Source organism: Drosophila subobscura, chromosome A (genome assembly GCF_008121235.1).
Source record: "Drosophila subobscura isolate 14011-0131.10 chromosome A, UCBerk_Dsub_1.0, whole genome shotgun sequence".
Taxonomy (NCBI): Eukaryota; Metazoa; Arthropoda; class Insecta; order Diptera; family Drosophilidae; genus Drosophila; species Drosophila subobscura.
The window spans coordinates 20463642-20489023 of record NC_048530.1 but is presented as its reverse complement, the minus strand read 5'-3'; the positions used below and the strand labels follow the sequence as shown (position 1 = coordinate 20489023).

Below are 25382 nucleotides of genomic sequence, written 5' to 3'. Positions count from 1 at the left end.
AGAGTATTTGCAACATTAAGAGTGGTAGATATATTTGACACCGCCGCACCAAAATTGAAGTACGTGTCAGGCAGGGTTTACCATCTCTAATTTGGCACGCACCCATCTCTAAGCCTGGCATAATGCGAATGCGTTCGCTTTGCGCTTTCGATTCAATCAATTCTTGATGTCTTTATTAATATTTATGCGTTGGATGCTGCCGACAATCTGCGAATCTCTCTCTCTTTCTCCCGCTCTCCAGCTCGCTCTCCCTGCCTGTCTGTGTATCTGTGCGTGTCGGTTGGTAGAGAATGGGTGCGTCTGGTATGGGCTTTTACGTCAGAGCGCGTAACGCTCATAACGCTACAGCCCCACCTCCCCCTCGCACGTTCTTTCGCTTGCCCCAAAATGTATGCAACGAACACAATTTTTAAGTGCTTTAATTTTATTTCATGGAACAAAGGCAGAGAGTGGACGGAGGAGGGTGTCTCGAGATGAGATGAGACTTTCTTGTGTATTTTATATGGAATAATTCGATTGTGTGTGTGTATTTTTTTTCTCGAGCCTCATCAGAAAACAGAAAACAGTCAACAGAATCATCCCACAACAGAGTAGCCCACACTTTCGCTCTTGCTCACTTCCATATAATTTGTATTTATTTATTTTTATTGTTGTAGAGGGAGAGTGTCCTTCTCTCTCTCTCTCTCTGTCCATTCTATTTGTTCCCTATACAGCTTCAATTTTTCATTCTTCTGACACCACAAAACACTCGTCCAGCCTTCTTTCTTTCCTTTTTTGTTTTGGCTAATTCGCTTTGTAGGCGCCATTAATGGTCACGGCCTCTGAGCTCACTTCAGGCCTTCGCTCTCTCTCTATATCTCTTTCTATCTCTCTTCTTAGGGCATCTCTCACCTTCGTTGGGAAGTCCGCTCACGTAGGCGGTCATTAGATCAACTTTAATGGGATGCAGTTCACGTTTTTATTTACTTAGATCTCTTTGCTGTATCACTCTCTTGCCCTCTCTCTCTCTCTCTTTCTCTGTTCATGCGAGTTTTTGGGAACGGTCTTCGGGTTGGGAGGGAGGTGGTGACCCCTTAACCTTTTACTTTTCAATAAGTTCACACATCGTAAAAAGAGAACCCAAGCGAACACGAAACTTTATGCAAAACGAATGTGTCCAATCAGTGTTGGAAATACTTTTCGGCAGCACTTCTTGTGCTGCAAACCAGTGTTGGTTAACTGTGTTGGAAAATAACGAATGTTGTGGATTTATAAACAAAAAAAGAATTTCTGAAAAGCTCACCAATGAAAAAGTATTTTCGAGTGTGGGTTAAGTGTTGGTTAACAGAATAAACCAATGTTGGATAGGCTCTTCTGCTCTTGTCTTTAATCCAGGCCAGGCCTTTTAATCCCTACTTTTATGCTTTGCCTCTCATTATATTTTTTTTGCCTATCGTTTGCCCTTTTCCCCTCTTTTCCCTTCTTCTTTCTCTAAATCCGAATGCCATGTTGTGGTCCTTTGTGGGTCCTTTCTATTGCAGGGCACACCCCGCCCGGTGTGGTCTAGGGGGCACAACTTTAATTGAAATCTTTGCTCTGAAAGAGACTTTATGCAATTTCAAAATACTTCCTGGACCCAGAAACTTGGAGACGCAACAGTAGGAGGAAGAGCAAGTTGATGAAGAGGAGCTCCTGCTGCTGCTTTAGGGAAAACTTTTACCAAACAACTTTGCCTCAAAGACAAAAGCAGCTTCTACAGGAGTAGGACGTAGGAACGATGTGGGGAGGGGGTGTGGAATGGTAAATGGTAAATGGAAATTTGTTTTCCTTTGCCCACAAAAGATAGCCAACGGGAGGGAGGGAGGGCAGTGAGTAGCCGGCTTTGGGAATTGGTCAAGTGACACGACAGCACTGCTGTGGTACAGTCGCGCTAAAAGGTAAGCTTCACTTTGCTGTACCGGGGTCTCGCTTCGGTTCACCGTTTTTGCGGCAGTTAGATTGCAGCCGAGTCGTCACGCGATACCGCTAATTATATAGCCATAGATATATGGCAGAAATGATCGGTCATTAGAGGCAGCAGCTCCATAAAGCCATAAAGATCATGCAATTAACTTTTGGATCGACGGCATCGACATTAAACGTCAGCCCATGTGCAACCCATCAAATATAGAAAGAATATGGAATTAAGTGAAAGAATTTAGAATCCCCATAGGGTAGCCAGTATACAAATTACAACTTCTGTTCCATAGCGAATCCGAAAGCAAGAATCGTGCCATCAGACCCACATTTTATGGTATTTAATGGAAGGTTTTTCCACAGCCATAAACCAACGGAATGCTCGGGGGTCTGGCGTCTGGCGTCTGGGGGTTCTGTAAACTGCGTCATTTGTTTACCGATCGCATAAAGCGTTTTATATCTTTGGCAACCGATGTCTGAAGATATGGGGCCACACCTTTTTGTTTTTTGACTGTGGAACACACCAGAAAAACCCCACTTTATCTGCAGTTGTAGTTTTATGGATTCAGTAGCTCAAATAGGTCTATCAATGGAACATTTTCAACGATTGCAAGCCATGCATGACCTTCTTTCTGTCTCTTCGCACAGAGAAATAGTATTTTCAATGGCACATCCTGCTGTCCTGCTGGACTCACACCAGGATACCTCTGCGACAGTGTGGAGATGGAAGATGGTCATGCAGGATGGAGGACAAGCACACACACATTGAGAATGACATTGACGTTGCATGGCAATGTCATGTTGGGGAAACGGAAATTAAAATCCATCCACCAACAGAGAAATAAGTACATTTTCCATTTTCCAAATCGAGCAAAAAGATGAAAGGCACAAGAAAATAGTAGACCAGAAAAACAAAACACACACAGAGACAAACATTGAACCAAATTATTGAAAAGTCTTCTAGTTCCCCGTACATTTTTCTATAAACAGAATAAGCAGGGAGCAGGCCGTAACTTTCTCAAATGATCTACGACGGCCGCTTCCCGTTGGACGATTCATATTCATTTGGCCGAAACAGTTTTATGGCTCCCCGGGAGACAGGGGACTGGAGCTGAAAACTTTCCATTTTCCACCTCAGTTAAAGAAGAAATTGGCATACGGGGGTAGGGTGTAGACGAGAGGGCGACCTAGTTCCACTTATTTTTCCGTATCTTTCGCATGGAGCAACAGGAGGAGTAGGAGAAATCGTCGGAGTAGTCCTGCCTGGGCGTGGGAAACCTTTTTGCAAATTCCCTCAGATATTTTTAATTTAATTTTTTTTTCAATTATGCTTTTTTGTACTCCTACTCCTACACCTCCCCCCTCGCCATAGACACACGTGGCCAAAGAGCATTAAACATTTTTTCTATTTTTCTCATTTTCCTCTGCGCCTTTTCCTGGCATTTTGCAATTATTTGCTGCGTCTGTGTGTGTGCTTAGGGAATGTTGAGTAAAATTCTGCTGCTAGCATAGGAATTTTCAATGTAAATAGTGGTTTCAAAGAAGCTTTCTCCCCCGGGACACGCGCAACAGGAGGAAAATTGTTAGAAAATTGCTAGAAATGATTGATCATCATCATTAAATCTATGGGCAGTGGAAATTCCACTTTGGATTAAAGTAGCTCCACTTTGTGGAGCGATAATCGAATCGAATTTATTCGAATCAAATATTTGCTTCAAAGATTTCTGCATACATTTCGGTTTTGATTTATATTCGATATGATCGCAATTGAAATTGCACGAAAAACAATCGTTTATCGATGACCCTGCTGACCTTTGACCTTACATCGCACCGCACCGCATCGCATCGCATTCCGTTATCGCTGAGAATTAATCAAAACTTTTGAGTTATCCAATTAGCGGAGCCGTCGAAAAGTTTATCACCTTCCGCACCCCACCCCGCCCACACAACATAACCTCTGACAACCTGCCACCACCCTCTGACAGACACCTCCCCCCGCACAACACTATCGTAGAAATCAGCGAAGAATCGTAAAAAAAGGGAGAAGCAGTAGCAGGAGAAGAAAGCCAATGCTTGCGGTGAGCTTTTATACAGCACGTAATTGCTCTGTGAGAGAGAGAGTGAGAGAGAGGGGGAGATGCGTTACCGTTTGCTTACCGCTATATGGAGATTGAAGATGAAGCGAGAATGCCGGATGGCGGCTACAGTGGTGGGGCCCATAAAGTGTAGCAGCTGTTTAGTAGGCAGCCTGCCCTACCTCCCGCACACCCCTACCCTACCGTATGCGTGCATGAGGAAGGAAAGCATAAATGAAAATCAATAAATAAAAATTTTATCGCCTCAGTGAATGGATGGTGTGGCAGGGGAGGCGCAGAGGAATAACAGGAAGAGCAAGGGAGCAGAGTCTAAAGCCAGGAGCAAAAGCGAGGCTTAAATTAACTCACGCACACACATAAATGTGTGGAGGAAGGAGAGAGAAAGGGACAAGGGACCCACATGGGTGTGGATGGGGGAAAAGTTTTTAGTGCCAAAAAAGGGGTGGCATGGCTGGCAGCGGAAGGGAAAAGGAAATCATGCTTCAAACCAAAGCTAGACCGGCGAATGCGGGTGGAGGATGTAAAGCTGGAAAACCGCCAAACAAAATCGATAAATTTTCATGCTTTCACAGGACAGACACGAGGCATGAGAGAGAGAGAAAGAGATTTAGACAGATTGCAGTGAAAGATATGGGGGGTGGGGGTTTAGCCATTCTAATGCAATTGGCCAATAAATCATAGCGCATAAAACTGCATGAAAATGTCAGACATCGAGGGGAAAAGTAATCCTCTTTTCGAGTGGAGGGGCTGGGTGATCAACCGACAGTTTGAGTCAATCAAAGCTAGAGTGCTGTATCAATCAATTAATCACACAGAGCGCCTCCCTAGCGCCTCTCTCGCTCAATCGTTTACATCAATCAATCAGTAAATTGCCATCAATTAGATAAAAAGCCTTATCAGTGGGCCGACCGGACTAGTGACGAAAGCAGCGTCAACCCCCGTCCCTCTTTTGGGTGCATGATTTATGGCAGCAAGGGAGATAGCCAGAGAGAGGGAGAGTGCTAAAGCTAGTGCTGGTGCTGGTGCTGGCGCCCCCGAAAACAAACGGTAGACTTGGGCGTACATATTAGCCCATAAATCTGTACAACAGTCGCATTCATAAATCAATATTCAAATGGAAATAAACCCACAACAACCACGACAACAGCCACAATACTACGACACACAAGGGCTCTTCAAACAAAAATAAGGAAACGATAATGAAACAGCTGCGACGGCAGTGACGCGACACAAGAGACGCCGCTGGCGCCGGCGCCTCCGTGGATCACTTGAACCTTGCTCTATATTTTTCCACGCCACTGTATTGGCAAAGCACGATCAACAACATGGCAAGCAAAGAGCAAGGAAAAGAGAGCAGAGCAGAGCCGGCAGAACTACAGTTTCAATCCATCTCTCCGTGCATCGCCGAGCAGGCAGTACAGTGGTGGCTGATAAAAGTGCACACACCCACAGGGATAAGCACAGTCGCAGGCATCGGAGTGCACTCATTACAGCACATGGGCACGATCATCAGAGAGAGAAGCGAAACGAAACGAAACGCTTTGGAATTCCAATTAGTTCTCGCTCGCTCTCTTTTATTAATGTCTGGTACGTGACTGTGGGACCGGCTTATAATCATTTCACATGTGACAGGCGGCAGACGGGCAGCGTTATCCATTATCCAACGAATGGTTATGCCACCCACAGCGAACCTGTGCCTGTTGCCGCCCTCCCTCTCGCTTAACACACAGGAGATTCTTCAGTGTTGGCGCACTTCATCTTGGACTGTCAAAATTAAAACTTTGCGATTTGTTTGAAAAGTTTTTGAATCTTATGAAAAGCGTCGCGCTCTCTTTTTCTCTCTCTCTCTCTCTCTCTGAACGTATTCCAATTTAAGCTTTGATTTTGCGCCCAAAAAACTAGCCAAACAGTATGTACGTACATACATTTATACACTCATTGGCTCGCAAATAAATAGAATAAATGTTGACTAGGGTGAGGCGATTGCCGGTTGCCGTTCTGTGGTAAATTACATTTCATTTTTGAAATCAGCGCGAGATGGCCGAGAGAGATGGAGTTAAGTTTTTTAGTGAAAAGCGGCAACATCGCATTAAGGGACGTGTGCTCAATGAGCGAAAGGAGGCAAAAGAGAAGCATGGCAGAGAGAGGGAGAGGTCTTGAAGAATAACCGAGAGGACAGGACAGTAGTCAGTCGCAGGCTCCTGTTGAAAATTCAATTTGATTTGATTTGATTTTCGTTCTCGTTTTCGTTTGAATGCACAGCACAGCACAGCACAGCACAGAAAGTTGAAAAAGAAAAAAAGAGGTGGAGGAGGAAGGCAGCACAAAGTGGAAGTCGAAGAAGCTGAGTGGATAAGAAGAAGCAGCACACGATGGAGACATGATATCAAATTAGTGAAAATATACGGGAGAATGAACAGAAATTGCTGGACAAGCTGTTTTCCCAGTGTTTTCAACCATAAATCGTTGGAGATCGGCGGATAGCGGCTACCTTTATTTGTTCTATTTTCTTATCCCTCTTCTTTCAATCATTTCTTATCGATATTTATCCCTTCATTCTATTATTTCTTATCAACAGCAGAAACGTTGCCCCATTTCTCACGTAAACACGCACGCACAGTGGGCCACACACATTCACTACACACACACAGCAGGGCGCACATAGCAAGGCACGCGACAAGTTTGCGCGTACACCCATTGCCAATTTAGCGGCGAACGCATACACACATACACATGCATATATACATACATATATATGTACATAGGCACATGTTTTAGACATTTACTTTTACGTCTTCGAAGATTTTTCATTGAGCTTCGAGGCAAAAGTGCCGCTGCCTCTCGCTCTTTCCTCCTTCTGTTGTTCCTGCCTTCTCGCTTTTTCAGCTGCCGATAAAAATCAACAGTCAACGGCGACGTCGACAAGCAGCCGGCAAGACTTTAAATACCCTTGCCTCGGGTATATACTTCCTATGCCCCGCATAATTTAAGCTCCAAATGCAACTATGGGATCACGACAGTAGACATCTGCCATGACTGTTCAGACTTTAATTTATTCTATTCTTGTATTTTCTCAAACCTAACATCATTTGTTTTCTAAATCATTATATGGGGACGGATAAACATAGGATATCACATGCATCGACTACCGATATTTACAACGATTTTCCACTCTCTTTTATCGCACAATTAATTGAAAAACATTCAAATTGTGCCATGCGGTGATGTTGTTTTTCTTGTTTTATTTTTTCTAATTAATTCTTGGGGAAGCGTCCCACTGCAGTTGATGTTGCTCTTTCTCTCTCACACACTGTCTCTGTTCCCATTCACGTTCAGCCTCTCACGGTGGCGCTATCAAGCCTCTCATTACACCTCATTCACGCTCACTCACGTTCATGAAGAAACTATATATGTATGTATATATGTATGTATATAGTTTCTTCATGCTCACGTTACCGCTCCTGCTCGCGGTTTTCCTATCAAACGATGATCCTCTCACAGTACCGCGCACTGTTTCCAACAACAACATCACACGAATCACACACACTTCCTCGCCTTTTCTACCAACCGCACCGCACACACACACTGGCACTGCAGCAGCACTCTCTGCTCCCGCTGCTGCTGAGCTCCACTCTCACTCTCGCGCTGGCTGCGCCGCTCCTACTGTTCTTATTGTTGTTGCTGTCTCTGTTGCTGCTGCTGCGTTTTGTTTATTTGTCTCTGTTCCACTTGTTTTTTGCCTTTCGCCTTTTGCACTTGCTTGCCCGTTCGTTGCTGCTGGTGTTGCTGCTTCTTATTTGCTTTTTATTATGCACACTTTTTCCCGTTACATTTCAATTGAATTTTCGTTGGTTTTTCGCACTAATTCTTTATTGGGAACTAATTTTTCGAATTGGAATATTTAGCACAGAATTTTTTTTGGTTTTTTGAGGAGAGCGCGAGACACACGAACCACCGCGCCGCGCCGCACGCCCGAAGTGCCTTTACGTTATATGATGAAAACCGAAACGACGACGACGCCGAGAACCGTTCAACATGAACGACGACGACGCCAGCAGAGCTGCCCCACAGAGCGACAACAGCCAACAGCAGCAGCAGCAAAACGATGCGAAAAACGAATTGAGGCGAAGGCGAACAGGCACGGCACCCAACACACACACAGACTGGGGAGCGAACGAGAGAGCAAAACCAGAGGCAAGCTTGAGAGAGCACAGCCAGCGCAATGCGTGAGAGCGAGCGTGTAAGCCTGTAAGTAAGCGGGCAGGCAGTGGGGGGATGGGTGGGTGTTCTAGGTAGCCATGCCTAATGAGAGAGGTGACCCCCGCCGCGCTAGCAAAGCGCATTTGGCAATTGAAATTGAAAGTTGTAATCTAGGTGAATTCAAGACAGGGTGGGAAGCATAACGACGATGCTTACCACCATGACGTGTGCAGTTGGCCCATTTTGATTGCAGAGAGAGAGAGAAAGGAAAGAAAATAAATGTGTGCGTTTCATTTCCATAGCGAGAATACCTCACCTTTAACATATACACCTTGGCTGTAATGAGACGACAACGTTGGCGACGGCGGCTGGAAATCCATCATCAAACAGCTGCCGCTGCCATCGCTCACTCTTTCTCTCTCTCTTACTCTGTCGTTCTTTCCTTATTTCTGGCTCTCTTTTGGCAAACAGCGGAAATCCAATTACAGGCAGAGTAGGGACTCCGGAGTCCGGACCCAAGCAGACAGAGCGGCAGCGGCAGCGGCAGCGACAGCGTCGCGGCGCCGTAGCTTATAGTGACTCGAAAATGAACACGCACACACACACACGCAGTGGGACAACAGATGGATCAAGTGGGATTCAGCCGCAGAAACACGAAAAAGAGAGGAACGACAAAGGCAGAAACAGAAATCGCATAGGAAACAACAAAAACAAAAAACGTGACTTTGAATTATCCCACTGGGAATATAGCAAAAACACTGAAAAGGGTGGCGTTGATATAAGAATAAATGTAACTGTTTGATTTATGCCAAAGTTTCGAGTAAATAATATTCTAGCTACGTCATGACCGACCCCCTTCTTAGGGTTAGAGTTCAGCGCAAAAGTGTGAAAGTTAATTACTTAATTTCCACGTTTGCCTTTCTATATGGCTCCTGCTAATATAGCAAAGTTTATGGAGAATAAAAATATATAAGCGAAATATAAATATAAATACTGTTGAAGATGTTTTTGAAAATTATATTCATTGAAGATCATAAACGTCAACCCTTGCTTATTCCTCGAAGCTAGATCGTGAATCGGTAAGAAAATATATGGAGAAATGCCAGTCCATGGACACATCCGATGAATTACGCAATTATTAAATATCGTTAGTATTCATTCCCCCCATCTGTAACCCACATTCTTCTGCACTTGTTTTGCTCATCCCCCTGCCCAGAGCCAAGAGCCAATTGCTAATCTTTCGGTTGCCTGGTTTTGCTGACTCTTCTTTTGCTTCTCCTTGGTACGAGTATTTTCATCGGCGACTGCTTCTTGGCCATCGTTTATCGCCTGCGATAAAAAACGAAAACTCAGCCCGACGCTTATTTGCTTTTCGGTGGGGTTGAGTTGGGTGCTAGGAGGGATGAGGGGCACCGGCACCGGCTCGAATGCACCTACAAAGCGATGCCGACTCTCAGATTGTTATCAGTTAAAACAAAAAAAGCAGCGGGCGACAACAACAGCAACAATGATCGTCGACGCTGCCCGAGTGTTGTTATCAGAAAACAAACGGCACCTGCCGGACCCTACCCGGGGACCGGCCCCCCTGCAGACCAAAACGTAGGCGAGGCGACGGCAGCAGCAGACAGCAGCAGCAGCAGCCGGCAGCGACGTCACAAGAGAGCCGATGGCAGCAGAAGTAAGAGCGACAGCGACAGAGCGAGTCTTAACAATAAAAAAAGAGAGAGAGAGCGGAAGAGTGGGGCTGGTGTGGGCGAGGAAAATCAAAGGCGGCACAGCTGCTGCTACTGCTTTTGCTTTGACATCTTCGCTTTACTCTCCGCCCCCCACCATCCGCTGATGTTTTGTTTTTTGTTTTACAGATTTACATTTTAAGCAATTAATACAAATAGGGGGAGGCTGTATAGAGAGAGAGAGAGAGTGGTGAATGGGTATGCCACCCTCATGCTAGTTGAGAGGGGGGAGGAGGCAACCTTGAACTTTGACCTCGCACTCGCTGTCTCCCTTTCGCACAAGCAGCATTCTAATCTGCGCCTAAAAATTTGATTGCCAAAAGAAAAAGAAAAGAAGAGCAAAACGAAGACGAAGAATAAGAAAAAGAGAAAGACGAAGGAGAAGGCAGCCACAGTCCCGCCACCGGCAGCACCACTGCCACCTGAGCAGGCTCTCTCTCTCTCTCTCTCTTTCCCTGCTTCTCCTTCTCCACCCACCTCCCCTTTACACAACAGTTGATGTGTGACGACAGTTCTCTCTTCCTCTTCCTAAGTCTGCCGTTAGGGGGAGGGGGCAAATGGATATTGGGTGAAGTGGATGTTGGGAATGGCAGGGCAATAATTAGTCCCAAGTGGGTTTCATAGCAAACAGCTTATGGCTATGTGGATTGCTGGGCGGCTGCTTGGACACTTGATGCTACAGTGCGAGCAACAGAGACAGGGAGAGAGAGACAGACAAAGGAAGACAGGAGCCGAAGATATGTGGGGTGGGAGGGTCGAGTAGGAGTAGGAAATGCCCTCACAATTTGAGATTTTCTGATTCTGATTACGAATACTTCAAAGTGAGTATCGGGTACCGGCACCGTCTGCCGTTTCCGTTCGCAGGTTACAATTTTCTCTCAAATTTCTGAAATTCGATTTAACATTTTAGGCACTTAAATTTAAATTTTCGAAACTTGTATCTAGTAAAACTAGCATATAATTTCTATCAGTTCTAAAGAGCTATGTTACATGATTTGTGGGTAATAATAATATTGCTACTTCCCTTTTGCGGCATTCACTTGTGCATCTCGATTAAAATATATGCGGAAGTAATGGGAGCACACATGCGACTTATGGCTAACTCTTTGTTAAAGATATTTCCAGATTTGCATCATTAAATATAAGTAAAGTATTCATTAAGCAATCCAGATCACGAGATATCCCCGCCCTATAATCGTATTTGATGCGATCCTCCCCCTCCTCCTCTCGTGTATTATTCTCATTCCACATTTGTATGCCACATGCGATCGTGTGCTGCTACATATAATAATCTCTCCCGCCAAATTGCTTGCAATTTTGTTGTTGCTTTTCAATTTTGTTTCTTTCATTTCTGTTTTCGTGTTTCTCTATTTCCATGCTCTTTTTTTTAGATAAGCGAAGCTTTGCATGTTCGGGAGGGGAGGGATCTGTACACCAACCAAAACCATCCGTAGGTCATGCTTTATTAAACAAATGGCACACACAGCAACACTCACGCCGATTGCAGGGTAATGAAATGCTTGTGGAGACGAATATAAAGAGTTTATGAATAGAATTCTAACAACTTAATTATAGATATCGGAGAGTGGATCGCTGGGCGCTGGTGGGGGGTTCTGTGGAGCAAGAGTGCCACCAGATCTGACAACGAAAAGTATTCATGTCTATAATGAACATCACATGCAGCAAAAATAATAAATGTAATTTAATTTAATTTAATAATTAAATATGGCAAATTTATTCCCTCTGCACCATATTCTAAAATCGAAAATCCCTACTCACAAGGAAATACCGAAAGCTATTTATTAGGAAACTTGGAGTTCAATGAAAACACAAACTAATAATGAAAGAATATAAAGTCATGGAGGAGGGATAACTGGAATTCAAACGGCATTTCCTGAGGCTTAAATCTTTGATTCTGAAACTCATTCGAAAGTTCGAACTCGAATTCTCACTCACCTTGTGGGCGAACTCCGAAAATTGTAGCAACAACAGCAGAAGGAGCACACCATATACACAAGAAAATTGATGCTGCCGCACCACGTTGACGTTGAGGTATTGCCGGTAGCTCCGGTGCCGCAGCCGCTGCCGTTGCTGTTGCCGCTGCTGCTGCAGTTGTTGTTGTTGTTGTTGTTGAGGGAGCTTCCCACACCGCCCGTTAGGGTCGTCGAATTCTCCTCGGTTCCTACTGTTCCCCCTGTCCCGACAGTACCCGCTGTCCCGCTGCTGCTGTGGCGACTCGAGAGATTGCACAGATCGAGTCCCGCTGCTGCGATAATCGAGGCAGCCGAGGATTTGCGACGTCCAGATGCTGCTGCTGCTGCTGCTCCTCCCTTGACTGCTCCTCCTCCCACGCCACCGGTTGCTACTGCCAGTGCCGCTCCTGCACTGCTGCTGCTGTTGTTGTTGGGTTGGGCCGCTCTGCCGGCTTTGGTGCTCTGCTTCAGGAATTTGCTCAGTCGGCGGGCAGCCAGGTGCGGCGGTGGCTGGGGACTTTGTCCGCCCAAAGCGGGTGGTGCACTGCAGGTGGAGCGTTTTCGTTGCAGCTGTATCGTCCCTGCTGCTGCGGTGTCTGTTCCTCTGTTTGTTGTTGTTGTTGCCTTTGCTGATGCTGCAGGCGATGCATCCACAAAGCTTATTTGCTTCCACTTTTTCTTCTTCTTCTTCACTTTGGCGGTGGCCTTGAGCAAATGTCGCGATCGAAATGCCGCTGCTGTAGTTGTTGTCTGTGTGGCTGCGGCAACAGTGGTCGCTGCTGCTGGGGAGGTTCTTGCTGCTGCTGCTGCTGCTGCGGCTGCAGCTGCTGTTTCTACGGCGGGATTTACGGCTGATGCTGCTGCTGAGGCTGCAGCGGGGATTACTGTTTCTCTTGCTGCTGTTGATGCTGCGGGCACTACTCTTCTTGAGCGGACTGATCCTCCAGTGACTTCTCTTCCCGCTGCGGGGCCTTCTCCTCCTCCTCCTCCTCCTGCTGCTGCTGGCGTTAGGCTCTGGCTGCGCCTTTGACGCTGCGGCGCTGCGGCAACGTCGGCGGCGGCGTCGTCGTCACCTTTGGCCGCCAGTTCAAAAACTTTTACCCCGGCCACCCGCACACACACAAACACACACGCACGCAGTCAGAGGCAATCTCTCCCGCTTGCACACACACAGCACACGCCAGACACAGACACACACACACGCGTACGCGTCTGCTTACGCTCACGCAGGCGGCGTGTGTCGTCGACGTCGCGGTCGCGGCATTTGATAAGCGGCTTCTCTGGTTCTTGTTGTTGTCGTTGTTATTCTTGTTGTTGTTGTGGTCGTGGCTGCTGGTGCTGCTGCTGCGCCGCTGCGGCGGCGGCTGCTGCTTTGATTTGAGTGCTGCTTCAGCCGCTGCTGCTGCTGCTGCTGGATAACTGTTTTTGGCACTGCTTTTTTATGTAATTTTTCAAACACTTGCAAAAAAAATTGTCAAAAAAATGCCTAATATAAATGTAATTTTTTGTTTGTTTGTTTTTGTTGTTGTCTCCCATGCACTGCACACACGGAGACACACGGAGAGCAGGAGCGCGCGCGCCTACACAGAGACACACGGGTGCGAAGATGGCAACGCAACGACGACGGAAGCGCAAAAAGGAATTTCTGGCGTGTGTAGCGGTAAACGGTAAACGCGTGCGATGCTCACAGCTGCAGCGACCGCACGACATTAAGCAGAGGGACAGAACAGAAGCCAAGCAGCGCCCAGCGCCAGCCAGCCAGCGCCAAAACGATATGGGGAGTGGAGCAGCAGCAGCAGCAGGCAGAGTGTGTCCATGGCATGTCCATGCACGGTGGGGTCATTCCGCTCTTTAGCTGGCCTAACGTGTTATCACACACTCTCTCTCTCTCTCTCTTTCCACCTGACTCTCTTTGTCTAAAACAGAATAAACGAAACGACACCCGAACCGAAATAATACATATGTATGTACATACATGATCTAACGGCAAACATACAGATTCATGACCGTAAGCATACGCATACGACTGTTGGAATTAGGTAACCATTAAGAGACCGCCCGCTGAGCTGGTCTCACCTTACATAAGTACACCCTGGCAGAGGCGGCTGGAACAGACGCAGCGGCAGCGAAGCAAGTGACAGAGAGCGTCCGAAGAAGCGAGTGGGAATGAAACGAAGTGAAAGAGACCACGCATAGATAGAGAGGGTGATGGCGATGGAAAAGTCGAAGTCGAAAGCGTGGAGGCGAAAGCACGCCGCCAGCGGAAGCTGTGTGGAGACCGAATGACGCCGGCAGCGCAGCCAAGCGATACTCTTTGATTTGTCTAGCCTCCAGCTGGCGAGTATGCACGAATTTGCAATCGGCTGGTTGCAACAGCCAAAAGCTTAACAAGAAATGGGGAGGGAATGGAACGGAATATAATGTAAAACTAATAAATAAATATACGTTAAAAGAGGACTTAATATATGTCCCAAATAATGTATGTAGCACTCCACTTATGTATGTACATATAAATGAACATAAACATCCAATAATATGCCTGATTTTTTTGTTAGTTATTTCATAACATAGAAAAAGCAATTTCGCTCTTGATTTAGTCATTTTTTTCTCACGCTGTATACTGGTCTGAGGTAGCGCATCCACTGTTCGTTAGATTAGCACTCTGCGCTCTTCTGCTACTGAATGAAATGCGCAAAAATAGTAGTAGACGCCAGCGTCGCTGCCATGCTATGTTTTCTAAGAGAGTGTTTTGGGTGCAGAGCAGAGCAGAGCAGAGCAGGGAAAAAGATGAGCGAAGCAGCGCGCGCCTAGGTGCCCCTAATTTTTTGCACTCTCTTCTTTCGGATTGCTTTCTAGTTCTGTTTCATCCTAATCTTTCTTATCTTTTGTTGTTATTTACTTTTATGTTTCGTGTTTTTCTATTATTTATTTGTTGTGTTCTGCTGGACACGATACACAGTGCACGCGCTCTCTTTCCCTTTTCTTTGTGCCTCTCTTTTGCGCAGAAAGGTGCGCGCTCTTTGTTTTTTGAAAACAAGTGCCGTGCCGGGCTCTCTTAAAGCGTCGCTGTGCTATCGCTGCCGCACTGCTTCCACGGCTGATTCTGTTTCTGTTTCTGCTGCTGCTACTGTTGTTGTTGTTGTTGTTGCGCGTTGCACTTGAAAACTTTACGTACGCACAGCAGCGCCCCTACAGTCAGCCGGCACCCAGAGCGCCTCTCTCTCTCTCTCTTTCTCTCACACACTCTCTTGGGCCGGCTGAAGTGCATTTGCATTTGTTATTGAGCCGCCGCCCCCTAAGCTGGGTCAAGTGATGGGCGCGGCGGCAGAGCAGAGCAGAGCAGCGCAGAGCCAGAGCCAGAGCAACAGCAGCAGCAGCAGGCAACGCAGCAGAATTGAACTCAAGTGGTTTGAGTATTCACTAAACACTGGACTACAGGCTTTGGGGCTAACAGAATTCGAAAGCGAATCAATCGGGGTCTAAATGTGACCCATTGGAACCCCCTATCCATCAGATAATTATTGACATTTATACTCAGGTAATGCTCTCTCCCGCTCTCTGTTGTCTGTTGTCTGGTGTAATTAAATCAGTCTCTTCACGAGGCACGAGGCACGAGGCAATTCTGATGGCTATATTAGTTGGCCCCTCCACAGCATCCGCCACTCGAGAGCGCCTCGTGCCACACGGGGGTAACCCAATGCTGCACTTGCTCCGGGGGCCACCCTGGGATCCCAGGGATCTGATGGCCTGGCTGGCATTTTGTTATTAGCTCTTAAGTTGCTGCCCCAGGTGCCTCAAGGTGCTGCGGCACGAGCTGGGGGTCAACGCAAAGTTTCAAATTTCTTTCGGGCCAATAAAAATAAACAAAGGCGCCGCTCCACTTGGGCACGGTAGCCCAATGGAGTGGACTGAAATGAGCCTCGGGCTCGGATTGCAATTATCCTCCGACTCTCAGCCAGCTGGGAGAGTTATCCATCAAAGATGGAAGCCGCTTTACAGAGGCTCTAATGAAAATTTGCTACCATTTTGCCAGGAGCCTGGCCCAATGCCTTAAGTGGCTAAATACTGCAAAGGATGGGGCCCGGGGGGGCCTCAGGTGAGCGACACTTATCCATTCAGTTGGAAAAGGAACAGAAAAGGAAAACGAAACGAAAGGAGAGCAAAGGAAGGGAAATTGTTCGTGTTATGGTTATGGCTTCCCTGCCCAAACTGCCAGCCAACCACCCACCCAGCCAGCCAGCCAGCCAGATGTTATCGCAATTTTGGTCTTTTGCATAAACAGCCCAGAGATCTGTCAAAGAAAGGAGAGCAAGAGAGAGAGAGAGACACTCACGATGGGCCGTTACTCTCCAACTGACTTTCAGCGAGAGAAAAGTACGAATATTTTATGAATTGTTTTTAAAAATAAAAGAAGAAATTCCACATGAAATCTGCCAACATTTTCTGTTACAATAAAATAACCAAAAACGAATTACTCAAAGTTTTTCCCTTGTTTTAGCGTATCTAAACTTCGTCTATTGGTTGGCTGCTTCGATGTTATTTTGATACTATTTTGTGGCCCCCTCTGTCCGCATCCACTTTTCCACGGCCGCTTTGACAAACAGCCCAGCAACAATAACAACAAAGGGAAAGGACACACGGACACAACACGAAAAAAACACAAAACTAATGGATGGGCAATGGCACCCAGGGGGCTGGCTGAACAGATACGAAGAGCAGGATGGCTAGAAAAGAGGGAGAAGGGAGGGGAGTCTGTGCATAACACATACCGCCCCCCGTGGAGTGCTCCTCATGTTGTTTGTTTGAGAGATTTCTGGACTGCCATGGAGTCAAATATTTGTTAAACAACTTTCAAGCGGTTTTGGTTATTACTAATTATTCACCAGAGAGATTGTAATAAATATCTTCACAGATATATTTCTGGTATTTGTAATTGTAATTTGAAATAAAAACACATCGGAGCTGCCCACAGAATCTTCACTGATACATTTTTGACATAAAAAGAGACACAACAAGCCACCAAAATCGATTTCTATTTCGTGTCTTTGGTTCGGATTTGTTTCCATATTGTTAAGCCCTAGAAATGGCTGCCGAAATGATGAATTTTCTGAGGAAAACCAAACCAGCAGCGGATACAATTTTGACAGGCAAAATTGCATTAAATGTTTTCCATTTTCTACCTTCCACTGGCAGCTTTTGTTTGGCTTTTTCTTGGCTGCAGAAGGGAATGTGAAGACCTCTCATTAATATACACTTTGGCACTTTGATTGTTGTTTGTTAAGCCATGCAACAAAATAATCCCTTTGCCTGTCGCACAAATATTTGTCCTTGTCCTTGGATTTCGCAAACATTTTGCATCACACATGGAGCTCGTGGAGCTGCCGTTAACGTTCCATTAATGTCCTTTTTCTGTGCTGCTCCTTTTGATTTTTTTTCAATTTCCTGCGCTTTGACGCCCCCGAATGTGCGTGTGCAACACGCCCCCCGCTGCTGCCAGCAACGTGCCCCTGCCACACGTTTCTCCATTTGGGTTATGCTGCAGTTAACTTTATTGCCAGCTGGAGGCGGGATCGTGGACAAACAAATTGCACTCGGCGCTCGACGCTCGACGCTCGACTCTCATTTTACGTTTCGTTTTGTGGCGCTGCCGCTGCCGCTGCCACTGTTGCACTTGCCGCCAGGTGTGGCAGAAGCCGGAACCCCGAATCTGCCACACACCAAAAAGTTAATCGTAAAAACGCAGAGCGAAAATGCCAAGGTTCAACGTGTTGCTGATTGTTTTGCCCGCCCTCGGGTGGCAGTTGCAACCAGTTGCACACTGCGTATACGCAACGTCAGCGGCAGCACACACACGGCAAAGGGGAAGCGCAATTTAACGCAATAAAATCGCTCTCGGATTCTGTCAGAGCCAATGGTGAGGGGGGAGCTTACCCGCGGCACACGTCGGATCGGTAATCAGAGCCAAAAAGAGGGAAAACTTACCTGTAAAAAACGAGAGAAGAGAAAAAGGGAATTTTCAATTAGTTGCGTGTCGTGTGTTGTACATTGGGGAGTTTATTACATTTAAATATACAATTAAAGACCGTTGAATTATGGCAGTCAAATGAGAAATGGGATGGGAGACAGCCAAGAGATTTCTCTTTTACCTAATCATCGCCGAATGTTGTTGGCTTGTGCTTGGAATTCGTTCGTTTCAAAGGAAAATGTAATGTCTGGGAATTGCCTTAAGGCACCGCCTGCCCCTGTCCCTGCCCTGGCAGCTTTAAGCTCTTCAATCCTGACCACTAACAACAAATTTCCGATTGTGCACGCAGCGTGCTCTGTCTGATAAGCTCTGCACCGAAGCTTAGTCGCGGAAAAGCTGCGCAGCTAAAAGCTGAGTGGAAAATGTGCAAGTTTTGGGCGGTGGTGAAAAGCTTGGCGGGTGGGTTTCTCTGCTATGCTTGCTGACAGCTTTGAGAAGCTTCGCAGAGCTTTCGGCAGATCTATGTGCAAAAGGTTGCTAAAATGTTCATCCTAAAATACATTTTCAGGCATATTTATGATACTTTTAGTCAACTTATTCGTGGATAGATTTGTACCTTTAGACCCTGTTAGCTGTAGTTACACGCAAAAGCTGGCCTTAAATTTTCCTTAGTTTCATTGAAACTAATTCGTTTCAATTTAGAAACAAAGCAATTATGCATAATGCAAATTGTTAGCTAAAATTCACACATGACTCGTCCTGCTCCTCCTCCTCCACTCCTCAGTGGCTGCCTGCGGGCACTCAAAAATGTTTAAATGTTTTCGTAGCTCTCGACGACAAAAGTTTGGTCAAGCATTTCAACTTTTCATTTGTCAAGCAACAATCGGAGCAGATTTATCGCACAGAGTGTCGTGGAGTCTGACGGGATTTTCGCTCTTGTTCTGTTGGCTCTGCCCCACGGGAGAGCAACTGAACGCTGCCCCCCAATGCAGCAGCAAAAAGCGTTGCAAGCTCAGCAGGTGGACAAGTGGGATAGAGACATAGAGAGACAACAAAATGAAACGTAACCCCATGGGTGGTCGCTGCATTCACAATTATTTTTTATCTCTTTCCAAGCTGGCAGGAAAATTAGAAAACGCCAAAGAGATGGCTGCAAATAAAAAGCTGAACTTATTGAAGCTGCGAAACAGCTGGAAGCAGCTCCCATCAAATGGCCAGTATAAAGCAGAATTAAGTGTTCAAATGAAGGCAAATAAGTTGGGTACAAATTCTGGTGTGCCGCTTGGCTCATTTGTCGCCGATTTGCCTACGTGTCCTCGCTTTATTTCAATTTTTGGCAGCCCCTTGCCCTGCAAAATGCAATAAATTACTGCCTGCCCTTGCCAGCACCCAGAATACACATCTCTGGGTTGTCCCTCTCCTTGTGGATGGTCCTGTGTTTATTATCATTGCTTTTCTCTTCACCTTTGGGACTTTCAAGCCTCTCTCCCCCGCCCTCTCTGTCTCTGTCTCTCGCTGTCCCTCAAGGTTTGTCTTACCCATCTCAGATTGCCTTTATCTTTTGGGTCATACTTCAAATGGCCATCAGCGTCTCCCGGCAGAGGTTTCCACCTTCAGCAATGTCACACGTGTCGTATGCGTAATATTTGTAATGTCAGCATTAACGGATTGGGCAGGCTGGATGCTTCGTCAGTGCATTACGAGCATGTTGCTGCAACGTTTTATGCTAATTAACAACTTAACTCAATTTTTGGTTTGCATTTTTGCATAAAATTCCACGCAAAATGATGGAGGAAAATCAACAATAAAGCGGCAGGGCATAAATTATGTAGAAAATGCCAGGCAAAATGCCGACAGACAGTGGGGGGAGCGTCTGTTGGGCGGGAGGCTATTTAGGAGGCGTAATTTATAGTTGATTTAATGCCTTCTAATTAGCGTAAAATATGTTTTAACGGTGCTTCCATTTTAATTGGTTTCCCCCCCACCGACATGACATGGCAACCAACGCAAAAATATCACAGATACGCGCAGTCGATTGTTTTTGGCCGTGATATGCCGTTTGAAAGTGAATTTAAGAGTGCAATTTGTTGACAAAATTGCACTTTAAAGCCGTGTAGTTGGGCAGTGGGCAACACTGGCTGGCAGTTGGGCCAGGAGAAGCGCGAGAGAGAGAGAGCTAAGGGGCAGCGGCAAACAGGTCAAAACATATGTAGAGCCAGTCGGCAGTTGCGCTGCCAGGAGAATGAAGTCAAGCATCGTGCGACAGGTGGCAAATAACAAGACGAAACCAGTGTTGGACAGGCACAGGAAGAAGACAAGATGTAGAGACAGAGACTGCGACGGGAGGAAGGCAACTGCCAACTGTGGACACTTCTCTAATATCCGAAACTTCAATAAAGCATCCGCCCCTGCTGTGTCCCAGCCATCCATCCATTCAGCGGAGCTGCGCAAATATGCCTTCATTAGCGCCTGAAAGTATGCAACACTCGAGCGGAGAAGGACTCTGGAGTAGGACGAAGGACGAAGGACTCCGCGAATACAATATGCAAACAAAAGCACGCGCTGCCATGCCAAACATTGTACGGCTACGGGCCGGGGTCAGGCCTGCCGTCAGGACATCGCCGAACAGCAACAAAAAAAAGGGTTTGGGCGTTGGGTTTTGGCTTTGGCTTTGGGCTGGGGTTGGGGTTCTGGCAACAGTATCAACGTTGCGGGTCTGCGCTGCTCTGCCAGCATCTTTCTCGCACTTTTCGGAACAACTTTCTGCGAGTTGCAAAGTGTGGGCCGGGCAGGGGGCAACGAGCAGCCAGCCCGGAGATGTCCAGTAAGTAAGAGGCAGCGTAATGCCGGAGAGCTTACACAGCGGCGAGTCGAGTTCTTTAAGGGCAAAGAGAATGAAGTTAGTGGTTAACGGACAGCAGACCCTTAGGCATGAATTTTTGGCTTTAATTGAGCGACAAATAAATGAATTACACGAGCAAAAAATGTATAGAAAGTAGAAATAAATGGAAATAGAAGCACACAATTAATTTGCTTAGGTTAAAATAGTTTTCGCAGACATAAACACAGTCGAGAAATACACAAACAAAGCGAAATCTTTATTCGGCAATAATCTTAAACACTTTCTCGCTGCCCCACCCTCCAAAAACCTAACCAAATTCAGTTGAAAATCGCTGAATATATGCAAAACCCAGTGGGGCATGGCCACAGTGCAGCTTTTAGTCAGCGACACCGATACCCGAGACCCGAGACCTTTTTTGCCACACTTCGCTGGGGGAATACCCCGTTTGATCCCCTGATAGCCTAAAGATTGCCCACCAAATTGAAGTTTAAATATGAAGAGAGAGCGAGAGACACATTAGCTGAGTCTCCCTTTTGGTTTTGTTTTTTTTGCTCCTGTTTGGCTCCTGTTTTGCTCCTGCTGCTGTTATGCAACAACAATAATAATATTTATTACTTTTCGTGGCATTTGTCTGTATGTTTTTAATAATAAATAAACTGTAAACATAAGTCACGCACACACACACACAAAAAGAGCCCAAAAGTTGAGCCTTGAGCTCTGCCAGAGATTTATCTTGCTCTCTGTTGCCTGCCTGCGGTATGTGTGTGTGCGTGTGTGTGTGTGTGTGTGTGTGTGGGGGTTGGAACTGTGTCTTTGTGGCCAAAAGCTATGCAAATGTTGCGGCCTGCCGTAGAGACTGTCTGGATTTTTAAAGTCGCTGCTGCCAACCTCAGCCACAGCCACAGGCACAGGCACAGGCACGGGCACGGGCACGGGCAGCCCCTAAAATTCCTTGACTGTGCCACAGCACTGGCATGCCCCCGGGGCATGTGCCCCCATTTTCATAATTCCTAAGGGAATTTTTGATTTAGGAATTAATGGCAGGACTAACAGGTGGATGAAGCGGGGCAGCCCAAAAAGGCAGCCCAGATGAGATGAAATGAGAGCTGAGCTGAGATCGAGATGGCACACGGCCTGCCCCTCAGCTAACTAACTAAATGCTGAAGTCAGTTTTGCTGTAAATTCAACTGAGAATTTAAATGATTTTCCCATGCCACTGGCGACTTTTGCGCAGCTCCAAAAGTCAACAAATAACAATTCTGCGAACTCGAACATTTGCTTCAATAAATGTTCAACATTTCGTGTCGTTTTTTTGTCCACTATTTCCGTATTTGATGTAAGTTGTAAGTGCGAAGTTTTGTTGATGTTTTTGACTGTGATTCTCTATCTATTTCATGCCTAAAATAATATGCCAAATTATGTTAATTTCATTTGAAATTCGTTGACGTTGCAGCACAATAAATAAAGGCAAGCATTGGGCCTGTCGCCCCGTCCATTAGCGAGTAATAATAATAAATCATTTGATTTATTTGTGCATTAACAGAATATGCTCTGGATTATTGTGCATATATTTTATTCTTATTAACATTTAATCGGCTTTAAGCTCCCCGCTCCCCCTCTCCCCACCCTCTGCCCAGCGCTTTGCTTTTTTCCTTCACTTTACTGGTGCTGGCCATTAAATTGAAATACATTTAACGGACATAATGCCAATAATTGTTTAAGTTGCTCCTTGCCCTGTTCGCTCGCCGCTCTCCTACGATTTTCCTTTTAAGGCAGCGCTGCGCAGTCGAAAGGAAAACGAAAGGAAACGAAATGTTCAGGGACTGGCAGCTTCAATTACCCAACCACTGCCCCCTGCCACACCCCCTTGCCACACCTTTCTCTGGGGTTCATTAAAATTATTCGCATCTTTTCTCTGTTTTTCCTCTCCCTTTGCTGTTTTTTTCTTATGGCTGTGCTCTGGCCGATGTTACTAATATATCTGCAGCGGAGGGGCACGGTGCGCAGCGCACGAAAAATTAAAAACATTTAAATTTAATTATACGACTATGACAAACATTTTTGGCATGCTGACAACGCCGCGAGAAACCAGAGACAAGCGGCAACTGGCTGTGGGCGGGAGTCTGCGTTGCCAGTGACATTCGCCCGACTGACGGAACGATGGGTCTGGCCCCCAAGCAATTTGCAACAACAAGTCAACAATTAGCAGCGAGTTCAATGTGCCACCAGAGTCCAGAGTCCTGGAAAGCCGACATGCGACATGGCCATAAACAAGTTCATTAGCCAACGGCACACAAATTGATTGAGGAGAAATTGGGGCACAAGTTTGGGTAGCTGCAAGGAAGCAGCCTGCCACTTGGTTGTGTGATAGATGAAAGGAACGTCTTGACACTCAGCTCGAAGCGTGCTTTTGGGACCCATCTCTTATTCGTATGACACTCACCCAAAGAGATCCGTCTCGCTGCCGGGGAAACTGATCCTGGGCGACAGGGGCGAGCGGCCTGCACGCTTCAGCATGTCGTGCAGGCCCGGCGGCGCATGGATGGGACTGAGGATGGTTATCTTGCGATTGGGTGGCGCCAGGAAGCCGCCGCTCAGGGTTAGCTGGGTGCGCATGCCCGCCGAGCTGCTGCTCTTCATTTCGATGGTCTCCGCCGACTTGGAGATGAGGATCGAGGAGGACTGCTGCAGGCCCAGCTTGGACATGGACAGCTGCATGGATCCCCCAGCGGCGGAGCTGTCGGATAGATTGCTGCCAGTGCCATTGCCATCGCCTAGGGCCGCTGTGGCATCGTCGATCTGGGTGGAGGCACTGCGTATGCATTTCTCTGGCCTGGCACCACTCACCGGTGTCATGCCGGCGGCCGCCTCCGAGTGTGCCGACGTGGAGCGCACAAACTGCCGCACATGCTTTTGGTGGGCGGTGAGGAAGCCGTGCGAGCCGCCCTCCGGCTGCTGCAGAAAACTCTGGAACTTTGACTTGCTGGCGGTGGTGGTGGAGCTGGCGGAGGTCGCTGCCGCTGCCGCTGCCGCTGGCTGGTTGCTGGTGCCGCTGGCCATGTACCGTGTGCTGCTGCTGCTGCTCGTGCTCGTGCTCGTCCGCTGCTCGCTGGTGATTATCGACGTCGAGGACTGCGCTTTCAGCTGCTGGGCGAGCGCAGCGGCAGCGCTGGCGCTCAGCTGCAGGGTCTGCTCACCCACGACCGTGCTCGACTGCAGGCTCTGGCTGCGCGTCGAACTTGAGATGATCTTCTGTTGGGTCTGTTGCTGCTGCTGTTGTATGATCTGTTGCTGTTGCTGCATCTGTTGCTGGTGCTGTTGCTGTTGCTGCTGTATGGACGATAGATTGCTGCTGCTCATCGAATAGGAGCGCGTGGCGACGGCTACCTTGGTGGTGCTCGAGCTGGACGTTTGGCTGCTGAACTTCTGCTGGCTGTGCTTCACCTGCTGCAGGTGTTTCTGTTCCGCTGCCACTGTGGCTGTGGCTGTGGCTGTGGATGTGCTGGCAAAGACACTGTCATCGCTGCCACCCGGCGAGCCCAGTTCCATGTCCATTTCCATGGAGCGCAACTCCTCGGCATCCACCTCGCTGGGTGTCGTTATTATGTACTGCGGCGGTGGTGCCGGCTTCTGTTGGCCTGCACCACCATTGCCATTGCCATTGCCATTGCTGTCGTTGCTGTTGCCCGACATTTTATTTTGTTTTCAGGTGGTTTTTTGTTACGTTTTGGTTTTGTTTTTGGCTTTTATTTTTAATTTTTATTTTTTTGCTGCGAAACAGAATGTTTGTGTTTAAAGGTTAAAATATCAGTTTCAGGTCAAGTTTGTGGCTCTCATTTTATGGTATACTCTCTTGCCACGTTGCTGCATACTTTTCAGGGGGGTGGGGGGTAGATGTTTTCCACATTTCCATGCGAGTGAATACGGTAATTAGCTGAACGACATCTCTGTGGACCAGCAGCACACGCGCGCATTAAACAGAGCGCAAAAAAAAGAAGAAACTTTCGACTCCACAAAGTGACAAAAACACACGCAAAGAGCGACAGAGAAAGAGAGAGAGAGTGGAATTTAAAGTCGATTTAAAGTGGAACCCAAGGACCTAACAGCAAAGCAAAAACTTGTCGAATCTTTAAAAAAATGTTGAAATATTTATAAACCGAAAGTAAGTTATAGAGAACTCCAAAACTCTTCCATTTGGACAGTTTTTTCCGCTGGCTATGGCAGCCCATAGGGGCCTACAGCTGCACAGCAGCGCGAGCATGTTTGATTCGAACTCGAACCTGAACTCGAGCAAGTTCTGGCCCCAGAACTCCACGCCAGCTCGAGCCTCTGCCAACCCCAAGCAGCAGCGCCTTTGGCTCAATTTTCTTCTCTCTTTTTTTGGGTGGTTTTCATTTTTTGGCGCTGCTGTTTTTTGTTTTTCTTGCAGCTCGGTTTGGTTATGCCTGGCGGGTGTGGGTGCTGTGTACTCTAACAAGCTGCATAATTAACCTGTGAACTGTGACCGAGACTCGTGGAGCTGTTTCTGCACTTTACATCCACTAATTGATGGCGGAAGGAGGTGGAAGGCAGTTGGGCAGGCAGGAATCCGCCCAAGAGCAAAAGCAACACTCCACAGCTCATTAACTAAGAGACTTT

At 46.9% G+C, this 25382-nt stretch overlaps 1 protein-coding gene across 8 annotated transcripts in view; it reads right to left on the bottom strand.

The window, feature by feature from the left end:
- The window catches only part of LOC117903411 (cAMP-specific 3',5'-cyclic phosphodiesterase), a 108263-nt gene that overhangs the window by 44496 nt on the left and 38385 nt on the right, over positions 1 to 25382 (bottom strand). For 3 of the 8 annotated variants that reach the window (XM_034815419.1, XM_034815420.1, XM_034815421.1), the window contains exon 1: positions 23188 to 24452. The exons of 4 other annotated variants lie outside the window; for them this stretch is intronic. In XM_034815419.1, coding sequence (XP_034671310.1) covers positions 23188 to 24437 — 1250 coding nt within the window. In that variant the 5' untranslated portion in view covers positions 24438 to 24452. Of the gene's footprint in view, positions 1 to 11920; positions 12726 to 23187; positions 24453 to 25382 lie in introns of those variants that run through there. One more of the 8 variants, XM_034815424.1, reaches the window with a different exon arrangement.